Source organism: Budorcas taxicolor, chromosome 2 (assembly GCF_023091745.1).
Source record: "Budorcas taxicolor isolate Tak-1 chromosome 2, Takin1.1, whole genome shotgun sequence".
Taxonomy (NCBI): domain Eukaryota; kingdom Metazoa; phylum Chordata; class Mammalia; order Artiodactyla; family Bovidae; genus Budorcas; species Budorcas taxicolor.
The window spans coordinates 35402867-35418080 of NC_068911.1; the positions used below are offsets into that span (position 1 = coordinate 35402867).

Below are 15214 nucleotides of genomic sequence, written 5' to 3' on the forward strand. Positions count from 1 at the left end.
ACTGATCTGCCTTTTTTCTGTGTAGCGAGCCTAGAAAAATCAACTGAGGAGGGAGATTTTGGAGAAAGGGTGGTTGAAGCTGGAGGGAGGGGCTATTGAGGATGACCTGCCAACAGGACAAGTGCTAGCTGTCCTTCCTAATCCCCCCGACCCCTCACCCTTTTTGTGGGAAGACCGCCCTCCGCCCCCGCACCACCCTGCGCGTTTCTCTGTGCGGGGCGCCTGGGCGCTGTGCACAGACGAGAGCGCGTCCACTGAGCCCAGAGCTGTGGGAAGGGCGTCGGAGGGCAGACTCCCTGAGCTGGGGGTGGGCGGTGGGGTCGCGGGGCAGGGCTGGGAGGAACGGCAGAGGCCCGGCAGAGCCGCGAACAGCTGGGATGCGAGGGGAGTGCGGGAGCGGATAGGTGGGAGGGAGGTCTGCGAGCAGTTGAGGAGCGGGAGCGAAAGGGTGCGCCGGGCTGCGAGTGTTGATCGAGGTGGGGTTTTATATCGTAATGGGGTCTGAGCGGGGAGGCGGTGCAGGTCCCATCCTGCAGGTGAGGGGCTGAGGGGCGGAGCCAGGGGCGGAGGGAGGGATCGAGGTCCCGAGAACCCAGTTCTGGCTCCCAGAACCGGGGCGCGCGAGCTGCGGGCGCTGGGAGCTGCAGGCGGCAGGCGGGGTCGCGGCTCGGCGATGCGGGTGCACCTGGGCGCGCTGGCCGGCGCGGCGGCGCTGACCGGGGCGCTCAGCTTCGTGCTTCTGGCGGCGGCCATCGGCACCGACTTCTGGTACATCATCGACACCGAGCGCCTGGAGCGGGGCGGCCCGGAGGCGCGGGGCCCGGCGGGGGCCGCCAACCACAGCCAGCTCGAGCCTCTGAGCTCGCACTCCGGCCTCTGGCGGACCTGCCGGGGTAAGGGGGCACCCGGGGAGCCCGGGCGGTGGCCGGACCTGTTGCTTGGCGCGCACTCGGCTCTCAAGCCTCGGAGCCCGAGAAACGCGAGGTCCGGGGCCGGACGGGAGGTGGCCCGGGGTCCTGGGGCTGCCATCGCCCCTATAAAGAGATGGCCCGCTCAGCCCACCGCTGCTCCGCGCCCCCGCGCCCCCCGGGTGGGACATCCAGGAGGGACGTGGGGACGAAGGCGCGGGCCGGGTCTGAACCCCCGGGGATCCATCCCCCCACGCCCACCGATTCCTCTGCCCCACCCAGTCCAGAGCCCTTGTGCGCCGCTGATGAACCCCTTCTGGCAGGAGAACGTGACCGTCAGCGACTCGAGCCGACAACTTCTCAGTGAGTCCGGGAAGGGTGAGATGGGGAGCGGAACCCGGGGCTGGACGCCAGTTTGGGAGCTTTTATCCAAACAGGGGGCGGGGGCCCTGCGGAGGAGAGGGCGGCCGAGGTGGCCTCTGACATGGGCAGGAGCGGGGGAAGGGGTATAGTAGAAGGCGGTGGGACCCTCTGGCTCCACGCGTGAAGTTGTGTGGTTGGGGATTCATTCGACAAACGTTGGCTGCAGGCTTTCGGTGCTCGGGGCAGCGGGGTGCTGCGCTTGAAGCCCCAGGCAGAGCGCTTAGGGGGCGCAGAGGCTAGCGGGCGAGACAGAGGGGGAAGTGCGCAGTTCCATTTCAGAGTGGCAAGCAGCACGGGGGAGGGTGACTTGGAGCCCGAGGAGACACCTTAACCAGCCTGGGGAGCTGCCTGGCACACCCCATGGTCAGCCGTCGCTGCATCCTCGATGTTGAGGACCAGCGCTTGGCAGCACCACCCAGGATGCAGCAAATATTGGCTGAACGATCCAAGAGAGGAAAACCAGGAGGCAAAGGACAGCTCCCCATCGCCAGGGGCCTTGTGTTTGTTGTTCCTGGCTGACTTCCCAGTGCCTGGCACGGTGCTCCGAAGTCAGAAAAGCCGGCAGGATTTGAGGACAGAATTCGGGAGAGCAAAGGGGCTGAATAGACACTGGAGGGAGGGGGGGAAAATCAGAGTCATAGTTCAGTTCACCTGCGGCCAGACCTGGAGCTGAACGCTTTCCATCTCAGCCTTCATTTAATCCCCACAGCCTTCCTACAAAGTTCTTGTCATCTCCATCCTAATTACTTTTGCAGAGAGGAAACAGGCGTAGTGAGAGGTGCCATACAAAGGAAATGATGAAGAAATGAGAACGGAGTTCCACAGACCTTGAAAAGTATGGGCAGCTTTTGATAGACTTAGTGAGGGTTGGGGATGGGACTCTTAGAACAAAGACAAGTCCCTGGCATGGCCCACGAGGGCTGCCAGGGCCCCTCTTCAGCTCCACTCTCCCCTTTGCTCTTTCCTCTCCGGCTGTGTTGGCCATGCACCAGTTCCTGGAAGGTGCCGCATCTCCTCCGGCCACAGGGACTTTGCACATGCCATTGCCTCCACTTCGAGTCTCCCTGCTCCCATCCTGCCAGCCTGACTTAGTCAGTTCCTACTCACAGTACAGGCTGTGTGACATTTTTAGAGTTAAAAGCTGACCCCCTCATTAAACAAGTTCCATGCCAGCAGGGACCATGTCTCTCTTGCCACAGCTGGAATTTAGCACAGAATTTTTAGTATTTAGCACAGAGCCTGGGCTTCCCAGATGGTGCTAGCAGTAAAGAACCTGCTTGCCAATGCAGGAGATGCAGGTTTGATCCCTGGGTGGGGAAGATCCCCTGGAGGAGGGCATGGCAACACACTCCAGTACTCTTGGCTGGAGAATCTCATGGACAGAGGAGTTGGGCGGGCTACCGTCCATAGGGTCACAGAGTCAGACACAACTGAAGTGACTGAGCACACACAGCATTGGCACAGAGTAGCCCACGAGCCAAGGTTGGCTGAGCAGGGTGAGAGTGAATGCAAACTATATTTTAGAGGTGGAACTCAATCCGTGTTTGTTGAATGAATAAATGAGTACATGAGTGAACCGGACTGCTTCTCCGAAGTCCACTGGTGTGCTGGAAAATGCTTAACAATTGGCTGTCTGGGGGAGAGGAGCATCTTGGTTTGTGGCATTTGCCAACCTCTGTGGAGTAAATATTCCCACTGTGGTCAATTTCAAGCTGTCTACATTATGTCAACTGGTTCTGCATATTCCTGAAAACTTAACAGTTGACTGATTCAATGGACATGAATTGGAGGAAACTCTGGGAGATGGTGGAGGACAGAGGAGCCTGGTGTGCTCCAGTCCCTGCAGTCACAAGAGCAAGACAGGATTTAGCAATAGAACAACTCTGATATAATCCAGCTCCAGTACACCATGGGCTGCCCTTGTAGCCCAGTTGGTAAAGAATGTGCCTGTAATGAGGGAGACCCGGGTTCAATTCCTGGGTCGGAAAGATGCCCTGGAGAAGGAAATGGCAGCCCACTCCAGTATTCTTGTCTGGAGAATTCCATGGACAGAAGAGCCTGGCAGGCTACAGTCCATGGAGTCACAAGAGTCAGACATGACTTAGTGACTAAACCACCACCTGCACACCACTGCATGAAGTCCCACTGAAGGAAATATCCACTAGATGCTTGGAATGTGAGGGGGGGGGGCGTGGAGGAAAGGAAAGGATCTCACAAACTCTGTCCTCAGCTCCAAGTTGCACCAGGAAGACCTCTGGGTGTTCTCAGAGCATTTCAAGCATCATCAGCAATTCCCATTCAAAACTTCCTATTATGAGTTAGTTAGCAGGCTTCTAAATGGATAGCTCTGGTCCACATAACCAGGAGATGGTGTATCACTTACTACAGCCTTAAAACAAAGTTGGGTGTCCCTTTGCACGTGGAAATTGTGCCTATGCAGCTTATTTATTTATTTAAAACTTAAAAATGTATTTATTTGGCTGCGCCTGGTCTTAGTTGCAACACACAGGATCTTGGGTCTTTGTTGTGGCATGAGGGATCTTTTTAGTTGTGGCATGCAGGATCTAGTTCCCTGGAATCTAACCCTGGATCTAACCAGGGATCGAACCCCGGCCCCCTGCACTGGGAGTGCAGAGTCTTAGCCGCTGGACCAGCAGGGAAGCCCAGCTTATTTTTGTTTATTTGTTTAAGTAAACAAGAGGGCTTTCCCATGGCGGGGGGGGGGGGTGGGTGGGTGGAGAATAATCAAGAATTTTTGCCCATAGACTGAGGGCTAGAAGTCAAAGCCCAGCTTAGACCTTTACCAGGACCCCTCTGTGATCCCGGGGTTGGTGTCTTAACCTCTCTGAGCCTCAGCTTCCATATTTATTGAAACGAGAGAACAAAACCCTAAAGGGGTGTGGGATCAGGATTCCATGAACTAGCTGGATGAAAAAATAGACCTTTACCTGGCACCCGGCTTAGTACCTGTTGTTGTGTGATCTCCCTGTTACATCAAAGAATGATTTGATGTAAACGTGCTAGACACATACTAAGTGATCAGTAAACTCTAGTCCTCTGTACCGTTCCTTCCAGCCTCTTTAAGACGCAGTCACATCTGTGGCCCTTTGCTGGGCTGGATGCTGGCCTTCAGCCTACTTATCACATCAGTGGGTACACTGGATGGCTAACCAGTCAGCACTGGTCTGGCCTCTTTGTGAAACTTGATAATGCAGCAGCCCTGCATGGTCCAGGGTTTTGAGAAACAGGCAAAACCCACGTCCACAGTCTGTGCATCTGTTCACCCTCTGCCCCAGGTCTACACCCCGGCTTCACCGCCAACCAGGCATGTTGTTGTTATTTAGTCGCTCAGTCGTGTTGACGCTTTGTGATTCCATGGTCTGCACCACGCCAGGCTTCCCTGTCCTTCGGTATCTCCCAGAGTTTGCTCAAACTCATGTCCATTAACTCGGGGATGCCATCTAACCATCTCATTCTCTGTCATCCCTTCTCCTCCTGCCCTCAATCTCTCCCAGTGTCAGGGTCTTTTCCAATGAGTCGGCTCTTCACATCAGGTGGTCAAAGTAGTGGAGCTTCAGCTTCAGTGTCAGTCCTTCCAATGAATAATCAAGGTTGATTTCCTTTAGAATCACCTGGTTTCATCTCCTTGCTGTCCAAGGACTCTCAGGAGTCCTCTCCAGCACCACAGTTTGAAAGCATTGATTCTTCAGTGCTCAGCCTTCTTTATGGTTCAGCTCTCACATCCATACATGGTGGCTTTGGGAAAATTCCTCTGCCTCTCTGAGTCTCAGTTCCCTCATGGGCAAATTGAAGATAACTCTCCTCTCTCCTTATAAGAACAGTCGAGGCTGAAATGAGAGAGTGTATTTCAAGAGCCTCCTGCAGTGTCTGGCCCTGTAAGTGTACCCCGAGTGTTAGCTGCTCTTGCTACCACTGTATCATCAGAGAGGAGGCTGGCCCTTCAGACCTCGTGCTCACTGAAAATCAGCCCCAGAGACAGTTTTTTCCCAGAATCTCTTTATCCCCAGAAAGAGTTTTGAATGCTGGCCAAGTTCTTTTATTGCACAAAGAGGCCGTGTTCCTTTTCGGACCTGCTGAAGAGTCATAGAGGATGGAGACCAAGTGACAAGCTGCATGCTCTGTGACTCAGCCTTCTAGACAGACTCCCTCCTGAGGGTGTATGGGAAGAACCATTGATTTTTCCTCCAAGAAAACCCATGCGGGCAGCTTACTTCTGTACCAGTAAAACTCCACCTTGCTTGGATATTTTACCTTCTTGATTAGCTCTGGGGATGTCAAGGGTTTGCTTCCCTGGCTAGAGACTGGGAATTTTTTTTTTTGGCAGAGAGAGGCAATCTTCAACTTCAGCACAGTTTTTTATTATTACTTTTATATTTTAGAAATATTTTCTTGGCCCTGCTGCATGGCATGTGGGGTATTAGTTCCCTGACCAGGGATTTGCCCTTTGCCTTGGAGGCTCAGCGTCTTAACCACTGCACTCCCGGGAAGTCCCAGCACAGTTTAGATAAAAGAGCCACAGTTTAGAGCCACCCAAGCTAGCTGTATCAGCCTTTTGAAAGTGATGGAAACTCAAATCATACTGTGCATGCGTGTTAAGTTGCTTCAGTTGTGTCTGACTCTTCGTGATCCTATGGACTGTACCCCACCGGGCTCCTCTGTCCATGGGATTCTCCAGGCATGAATACTGGAGGGGGCTGCCATGCCCTCCTCCAGGGATCTTCCCAACCCAGGGATCGAACTCGCAGCTCCTGCAGCTCCTGCATTGCAGGCAGATTCTTTACTGCTGAACCACCGGGGAAGCCCCCAAATCATACTCGTTGAATCAAAACACGGAATTCCTGGTCCATGGCGCTGAAAAGCTCAAGCCCCCCAGGACCTAAAGAGTTAAACACATTTTTTTTTTCTTCTTCTCTCTGGGCTTTGCCTCTGGATTCTGCTTTCAACTAAATGCTCTCCAATCTCAGCAACCAAAATAGGAGACTGTTGCCCAATCATTCTGCAACTCCTGGTAGGTCTCTCATTGGATCAGATCAGATCACATGCCTAGGACTGAGCCAATCACTATGGCCGAGGGCAAGGAGTGTGCTGATTGGCCAGGCTGAGTCATGAGGCATCAACAAGATGAGGTGGGGTCAGCCTCGTCATAGATAAGGTCCCTCTGACCAGTTCTGTGACTTCTGGCTAGTCATCTACTTCCATAAATGGGCTGTTTCATAAACAACAAGGTCCTGCTGTATAGCACAGGGAACTATATTCCATATTCTGTGATAAACTATAATGGACAAGAATATGAAAAAGAACATATGTATATGATAACTGAGTCACTTTCCTGTACAGCAGTAATTAATGTAACATGGCATCCCACTCCAGTACTTTTGCCTGGAGAATTCCATGGACTGAGGAGCCTAGTGGGCTATGGTCCATGGATTCGAATAGAGTTGGACACGACTGAGCGACTTCACTTTTCACTTTCAATGAAAAATAAATTAAAAAAAATAAATGGGTTGCTTTGAGATGAAGTGAGGTCTTATAAGCAAAGCTTCCAGCATAGTTGTTTTAGTCGCTCAGAGATGGCAAAGAATCCAGCTTAGGTTACCTAAAACAGGAGGGGAGTTGCGTCTTCTGCGTTTAAGTCATGTTATCTCCCTGAGCCTCAGGCTTCTCATCTGTAAAATGGGGCTTTGTTGTTGTTGTTCAGCTGCAAAGTTGTGTCCGACTCTTGTGACCCCCTGGACTGCAGCGTGCCAGGCTTCCCTGTCCTTCACTGTCTCCCAGAGTTTGCTCAAGCTCATGTCCATTGAGTCCATGATGCCTCATCCTCTGTCGTCCCCTTTTCCTCCTGCCCTAAAATGGGGGTAATCATTGCAAACTCCTTTTTTTTTTTTCACTTAATGCTGGGGATAAAACATGGTGAGACTGGTGGGGTGCTTGCTGCCTACAGCTTAGTGTCTAATGCAGGAGGCAGGTCACAAACACCTGGTGAGCAGTGAATAAATAAACTAAAATGACTTCAAACAGTAGTAGCTGTAACAAAGGAAGTAAAACAGGGGCATGGAGTAAAGGGAGGTGGGACCCCTTTCTGTGGAGTGGTGAAGAGCAGTAAAAATAACAGTCAGTGCTTACAGAGCAGGTGCTGGGTGCCAGACCCTGTCCTGAGGTCTTCACGTGTTTCCATCCATTTAATCTCCACAACAGTCCCATGAGGCAGGCACTGTGATTTATCCTCACTTTTCAAATGAGGAAACCAAGACATGGAGAGGTTGGGTAAGTGACCAAAGTTTGCACAGTAACTGGATTATCTGGGATTTGAACACAGGCAGTTTCTACTCTCTTAGAATGATGCTACGCCGAGGGTAATTTCAGTATAATGTGAGGGTGCTGAGACCAGAAGAAAAATTCCTAGCCTGTTCCTTGGGTTCAGAACCCCGCTCTTCTCCACTGCCCGCAGTAGGAGCTCAACACTCGAGAACTAAGATTACCATGTAGAATTAATAATACTAATAATGTTGACAGGTCATTTTTTCATCAAGAGCAAATAGGTACCCAGGTGCAAGAGATTTTTTTGATTCAGAAATGCTTTGTTGCAAAGGAAAAGCAAACCCTGAGAAAAGCCAAGATGTTCACGCCAAGAATAACTGCGTGAACGATCCATTATCGCACTGTTCAAAGAATAGCTTGATGGGCAGAGCAGGCTTCCGGAATGCTTGCGAGGTCAGAAGGCCCCAGGGTAGTTAAGAAGTAATAGTCTTTCTGTTATGAAGAGCAGAGAGGTGTGTGCATGCTCAGTCATGTCCAACTCTTTGTGACCTATGGACTATAGCCCACCAGGCTGCTCTATCCATGGGATTCTCCAGGCAAGAATACGGGAGTGGGTTGCCATGCCCTTCTCCAGAGAATTTTCCCAACCCAAGGGTCTAGCCTGCATCTCCTGCATTGCAGGCAGATTTTTCTTTTTCTTTTTTTTTTCACCACTGAGCCATTGGAGAAGCTAAAAGAGCAGAACGGTATCATTCTCCAACATCAAAAGTGCTAGCAAAAGAAGAAAGTCTCAGGAACCATTTCCCAAAGGGGAAAATGTCACTATCTTTAGTTTCAAACCTTGTCAGTGTGACTTGGAGATCCTCAGAGACATTCAATCCTATTTTACCTGGTAAGGAAGTGAATTTTCATTTTTTTTGTGTGTGTGAATTTTCGAATCTATTGTCACTAGAACGTGGCTCCTTGGAGGACTGGGACTGCACCTTCATCGTCTTCCTGATCGCCAACACGATTATTAGTATTATTTTAAACAACTGTATTTATTTATGGCTCTTCTGGGTCTTCAGCGCTGCCCAGGGCTTTGCTCTAGTTTCGGCGAGAGGGCTTCTCCCTGTGGGGGCTTCTCTTGTTGTGGAGCACAGGCTCTAGGGTGCTCGGGCTTCAGTAGTTGAGGCTCCCAGGCCGTAGCTGCTCCATGGCACGTGGGGTCTTCCTGGCCCAGGGATCACGTCCGTGTCTCCTACATTGGCAGGTAGACTCTTTACCACTGAGTCACCAGGAGGGCCCATGATTAATTCTAGATGGTAATGTTAGCTCTCCTGGGTTGTGCTCCTACTGTAAACACTGTAGTGGATTGGGTTCATTGAGTCTTTTGCTTTTGCCACACAGCACGTGGAATCTTATTTCCTAGACCAGGGATCAAACTCAGGCTCCTGCATTGGAAGTGCGGGGGTCTTAGCCACTGGACCACCGGGGAAGTCCCAATGCTGGAGTGGACTGAAGGGTATCACCCTCTAGAAAAACGTGACCATGTCCTCACAGATCCTAGTACCTGGGAATGGGACCTCATTTGGAAAAAAAATCTTTGCCAATATAGTTAAGGCTCTCAAGATCACTGTGGACTAACCTACATCCTATGACAAGTGTCCTCATAAGAAAGGGAGAATCGTGGAGGAGAGACAAGAAGGTCATAGGAAGATGGAGGTGGACATCAGAAGGATGCTGCCACCAGCCAAGGAATGCCAAGCCTTGTCAGCAACCACCAGAGGTTGGAAGAGGCAGGAAGGAGTCTTCCCCAGAGCCTCTGGAGGGACCAAGTTCCTGCTGACACCTTGATTTTAGACTTAGAGCCTCCAGCACTGAGAGAGAATAAATTCCTCCTGCTTTTAAGACATCTGCTGTTGTTGCTCAGTTGCTAAGTCAAGTCTCTTTTCGACCCCATGGACTATAGCACGCCAGGCTCCTCTGTCCTTCACTATCTCCCAGATTTTGCTCAAACTCATATCCAGTGAGTTTGTGATGCCATCCAACCATTTCATCCCCTGCTGCCCCCTTCTCCTTTTGCCTTCAATCTTTCCCAGCATCAGGGTCTGTTCCAACAAGTCAGCTCTTTGCATCAGGTGGCCAAAGGATTGGAGCTTCAGCTTCAGTCCTTCCAGTGAATATTCAGGGTTGGTTTCCTTTAGGTTGACTGGTTGGATCGCCTTACTGTCCAAGGGACTCTCAAGAATTTTCTCCAGTACCCCACTTTGACAGCATCAATTCTTCAGTGCTCAGCTTTCTTTATGATCCAACTCTCACATCCATACATGACACCTAGTTTATAGTAATTTATGATGTCAGCTCTAGGAAATTAAAACAGCCATCTCAGCTATAGAAGTGGCCACCTTGTTTATTTTCCACATTATCACGCTCATGTCCTTTGTGACACTCGGTCTGTAATCATCCCCTTTATTTTCCTGAGAGTCTGTCTCCTTCCTGGACTGTGATCTCCGTGAGGCCAGAGACCTTGTCCCCTGCTGATGCCCAGGCTCTATGGGGCCCTTAGACATTTGTTTCTGAATGAGATGTACCTGGAGATGGGGACCTTTCCAAGTAGAACAGAACTCAGAATCAATATTTATGTCCCCAGACAGCAGTCCTGAAAATAAAAAACAGAAGACCAAGGCACGTTAAAAAAAAAAAAGTACTAAACCAAATTTCAGCAGGAAATGTTACAACTCTCCCAGGGGGAGACCTGTTCTCGTCCAGATATTTAATTGAACATGTACAGGTACTCAGCCGGCAGTGTGTCTGGGGAGCTCACACGTGGGGCTGCAGGGACGAATCAACTCCGGGAAACCTCATTAATTTCTGAATGAGAAATGATTTCATTTCTCAGCTAGTGTCTGGAGGCAGTGCCATGCAGCAGACAGATCTTAACAGAACCCGGTTTTCACACCAGCTGTTGTGCTTCCTTGTCCAAGATCTTTCCTTGAGAAAGGAAGGAAGGAAAAGAGGGAGGGAGCAAAGGAGGAAAGACCCCAAGTCCCCGTGCCCTGGAATCACGTTTTGTCCTGTGACAGCCCCAGGAAGGAGATGGGCCTTGTCTCCTCGACTCGCCAAGGCTGCTGGCATTTAGGGGCTTGCAGACCAACGGGTGTGATACAGGGGAAGGCAGACCGGACGATCACCTTCATCATCTGTACGGTTGGTGGGATCATGGTTGATTTAATCCGGGCTCTATGGGCCTCTCCATTTGCTCCATGCACATTGTCCCTGTGGTAACACAGCGAACCGCATCTCATGACCTCTAGGTCAGAGACGTGAAAATGGAGCTTCTGAGGAATGAAGTGACTCACAAGAGACACGCAGTCTGGGGACAGAGCAGGGGGAGGGGATGGACGGGCGGCACTTTTCTGAGTGGTTCTTTCTCTGGCTTCCCCCTCTTCTTTCCTGCTCAATCTGCACCCCCCCCCAACCTGTCACTCTTCAGCCTCCCGTGGCTGGGAGGGGAGAGGGGGGCATGGCTGGGGCAGACCCTTCTGGATGTGAACTCATGCATCTTCTCTGGCGGTGTTCCCTGCTAGTCCAACTCTCACATCCATACATGACCACTGGGAAAACCATAGCCTTGACTAGACGGGCCTTTGTCGGCCAAGTAATGTCTCTGCTTTTTAATACGCTGTCTAGGTTGGTCATCGCTTTTCTTCCAAGAAGCAAGCGTCTTTTAAGGTCACGTCTGCAGTCACCGTCTGCAGTGATTTTGGAGCCCAAGGAAATGAAGTCTGGACGTGAACTTGGGAGCCTTCTTTCAATCCCCTACACCCCTCTGCTGGCTACTCTCAATAGAGCGACCAGAGCAACCTGTAGAAACCGAAGTGAAAGTCCGTGTCTCTCATGCCTCAAAGCAGGCTGGTGGCCTCCGTCTCAATCAGTGCAGTGCTTAGTTGCTCAGTCCTGTCTGGCTCTTGGTGACCCCTGGACTGTAGCCTGGGAGGCTGCTCTGTCCGTGGGAATTTTCCAGGCAAGAATACTGGAGTGGGTTGCCATGCCCTCCTCCAGGGGATCTTCCCAGCCCAGGGATGGAACCCAGGTCTCCTGCATTGCAGGCGGATTCTTTACCGTCTGAGCCACCAGGGAAGCCCTCTCATTCGGAGAGAAATGAAAAATCTTCCCGATGGCTCCGGAGCCCCGAGCCCCCCGAGAGCTGTTCTGAACGACCTCCCCTCCCCACGTCCTCACTCTCCCTCCCCTCAGCCACCCTGGCTGGCTCTCCTGGAGGAAGCCCCACCGGGCACATCTCTGACCCCTCCCTGCTCCATCCTCCCCTGCCGTCCCTCAGTTCTTGCCCCTCCTTCACGGCTGCCTCCCTCACCTCCTTCAGGTCTTTGCTCTGATGTCACTTCCGCAGTAGAGCCGCTGCCCTGCCGGCTTCTCAGCGTTGTTCACACCCTTCCCCGTGCGTTTGTCACCATTCCTCAGCTTCATCACTTGTTCACTGCTGACCCCACACAGCAGGAGCCTTGGTGAATTTGCTTATGCGTCTGCCAATCTAGGGACAGAGCCTGGCACCCAGCACGTACTCGATACACATGTGCTGAGTGAATAAGCGGACGAACAAGGACAATAGCTACTTACAGGGTGCATGGGATTTAAACGAGATGGTGCTTACGCAGCACAAAGCCTGGCATAAGAGCTTCAATAACCACAGCTTCCCAGGTGGCTCTAGTGGTAAAGAACCCGCCTGTCATTGCAGGAGACACAAGAGACGCAGGTTCGATCCTTGGGTCAGGAGATGCGGTGGAGGAGGGCACGGGAACCCACTCCAGTATTCTCGCCTGGAGGATCCCATGGACAGAGGAGCCAGGCGGGCTACAGTTCACAGGGTCAGACACGACTGAAGTGACTTAGCGAAGCACATTAATCATATTCTTATCATGGCTATTTTTTATAATTTTGTTTACTTATTTAGGCTGTGCTGGGTTTGTTGCTGCTCGGACTTTTCTCTAGTGGAGGTTCCAGGGCTTCTCTCGTTTCAGAGCACAGGCTTCAGTAGTCGCAGTTCCTGGGCTCCAGAGCACAGGCTCAGTAGTCGCAGCTCCTGGGCTCCAGAGCACAGGCTCAGTAGTCGCAGCTCCTGGGCTCCAGAGCGCAGGCTTCAGTAGTCGCAGCTCCTGGGCTCCAGAGCACAGGCTCAGTAGTTGCAGCTCCTGGGCTCCAGAGCACAGGCTCAGTAGTTGCAGGGCGTGGGTTTAGCTGCTCTGCAGTATGTGGGATCTTCCCAGATCAGGGGTCAAACCTGTTTGCCCCCGCCGTTAGCAGGCAGGTTCTTTACCCCTGAGCCACCAGGAAGCCCAGATCATCATCATTATCGGCAGTAGTAGTGGCAATTCCCCGCCTCCCCCCAGCGTTTGGGTGCTGGTCACAGGAAGTGCTCGGTAGGTGTTTGTTGATTGACTGAAGGATGTTAGTAACTGCCTCCTTCTGTCTCCCCTAAGCCATGCATGGGACGTTCGTGATTCTGCTGCCGCTCAGCCTGATCCTCATGGTTTTCGGGGGCATGACAGGCTTTCTGAGCTTCCTCCTGCGAGCCTCCTGCCTCCTCCTGCTCACGGGGACCCTCTTCCTCTTTGGAGGTAGGTGCCCGGCTGGCATGGGGCCCTGGGTGCCGGGAGGGGCCGTGCATGGTCCCCCAGAAGGAAGGAGGGTAGGGGAGACCGCATCCCCTCTGGGGCTCGGTTTGCCCCCCTGTGATCTCCTAGCTGGAAGGGCTGAACAGGTTTCCGGCCCAGGGTTCCTGGGTCTGTGGTCCCAGGAGAGAAGCCTGGGGGTGAGAGCAGGTTCTGACAATCGTTTTCACTGTTTCATAAAAGAAGCTGAGCCCCGAGAGCTTCAGGGTCAGGGTCACAGGCTGGTGGGAGACCCTCGGCGTCTCATGCACACCTGCCATCCTGACACATTGCTTTGCTTTGATTGATTAAAATCAGGCAAGTCAGGCAATGGCTGGGTTCCCTGACTAAGGATTGAATCTGAGCCCTTGGCAGTGAAAGTGTGGAGTCCTAACCACTGGGCCACTAGGGAATTTTCCTGGGTCATTTGAAACGGTCCTTAAGAAAGAACAAGAACAGGGACTTCCCTGGCGGTCCAGCAGCCAAGACTTCATGCTCTCCATGCAGGGGACCTGCCTCTGTCCCTGCTCAGGGAACTAGACCCCACATGCTGCAACTAAACACCCTGCACAGTCACAGAAACAACACAAAACAAGAACAGGGATGATACACACAAACAAATCCGTGGAGGGAACGGTAAGGATGACACACACACTCGGAATCCATGGAGGGAACGGCAGAGTAGTGCCTGGAGTGGAGAATACCATAGGCTCCCTTCCATTCACTGTAATATTATTAAGAATATCGGCATTAACGGTTTGCCCAGTGATGAATTCTCCAAATGGCGCCTCCCCAGGAGAAGTCTCCATCTCTGATTTGCCACGAAACCAGGCAATATAGCGCTTGACACGTGGCAGGTGCCAGCATGGAGCTGAGATGTAGACTGAGGCTAATGTGTTTAAAGAGCCACTGACTGCGAGACTGGACAGCGGGCCCTAATCACACAGGGACGGGGACCGGGCGTGTGCAGGGTGCTGTTCTGGGTGCTGGGGAGTCCCGGGCAGACCCCTTGGGGCTCACACTGAGGCAGATGGACATTAGCTGGTTCACAAACAGACGCAAAATGCCAGTTCTGACCTGGGCAGTGATGGAGTGCCGTGAGGCGCTGTGAAACCATGGGAGGGGGTGGTTTGGCCAGCTGTGGGGTGCAGGGGATGGCATCCAGGAATTGACACGAGCTGAGATAGACGGGGGCTTCCCAGGGGGCTCCGTGGTAAAGAATCCAGCTGCCAACTTGGGGGAGACCTGGGTTCCATCCCTGGGTCGGGAAGACCCCCTGGAGGAGGACATGGCAACCCACTCCAGGATTCTTGCCTGGAGAGCCCATGGACAGAGGGGACACGCACACTCACACGTGAAAGATGGATGGGGAGGAGCTACCAGTGGCAGGAGGGGGGCGGACAGAGAACGGGCAGCAGAGGGAAGGAGGGGTGGTGCTGGGTGTCTCTGGGGGTCCACCAGCTCTCCTCTGTCCACTGCAGCCCTGGTGACCCTCGCCGGCATCAGCGTCTACATCGCCTACTCGGCCGCTGCCTTCCAGGAGGCACTGTGTCTCCTGCAGGAGAAGACGCTGCTGGATCAGGTGGACATCCGCTTCGGCTGGTCCCTGGCCCTGGGCTGGGTCAGCTGTGTCGCCGAGCTGCTCACCGGGGCCACCTTCCTGGCGGCGGCCCGCGTGCTCAGCCTGAGACAGCGGCAGGACCAGGCCATCTGAATTCGGGTGGGCTCCGGCTTGAGGGTGGAGGGAGCGGCTTGGACTGGAGGGGCCAGTGCTCAGGGACACCATCGGGTGGGCTGTGGCTTCCCCTTGGTCTGAGGCCACCACCAGAGAGCTGCTGTGGGCTGAGCTCCGGGCCTGGCGGTCGTGTTAGCACTGCCTGGCATGGGGGATGCTGTGTCCAGGCACCTGTGTGTCTGTGGCCTGGAGGAGCCCGAACCCGTGAGACCACAAAA

The 15214-nt window shown here is 52.9% G+C and overlaps 1 protein-coding gene across 1 annotated transcript; it reads left to right on the top strand.

Moving 5' to 3' along the window:
- Nucleotides 1-673: 673 nt before the first annotated feature.
- TMEM114 (transmembrane protein 114) lies at nt 674-14975 on the top strand. Its single transcript, XM_052636209.1, has 4 exons — nt 674-893; nt 1191-1271; nt 13091-13228; nt 14743-14975. Exons 1-4 carry the CDS (start codon nt 674-676, stop codon nt 14973-14975), a joined length of 672 nt encoding a protein of 223 aa, XP_052492169.1.
- Nucleotides 14976-15214: the final 239 nt, after the last annotated feature.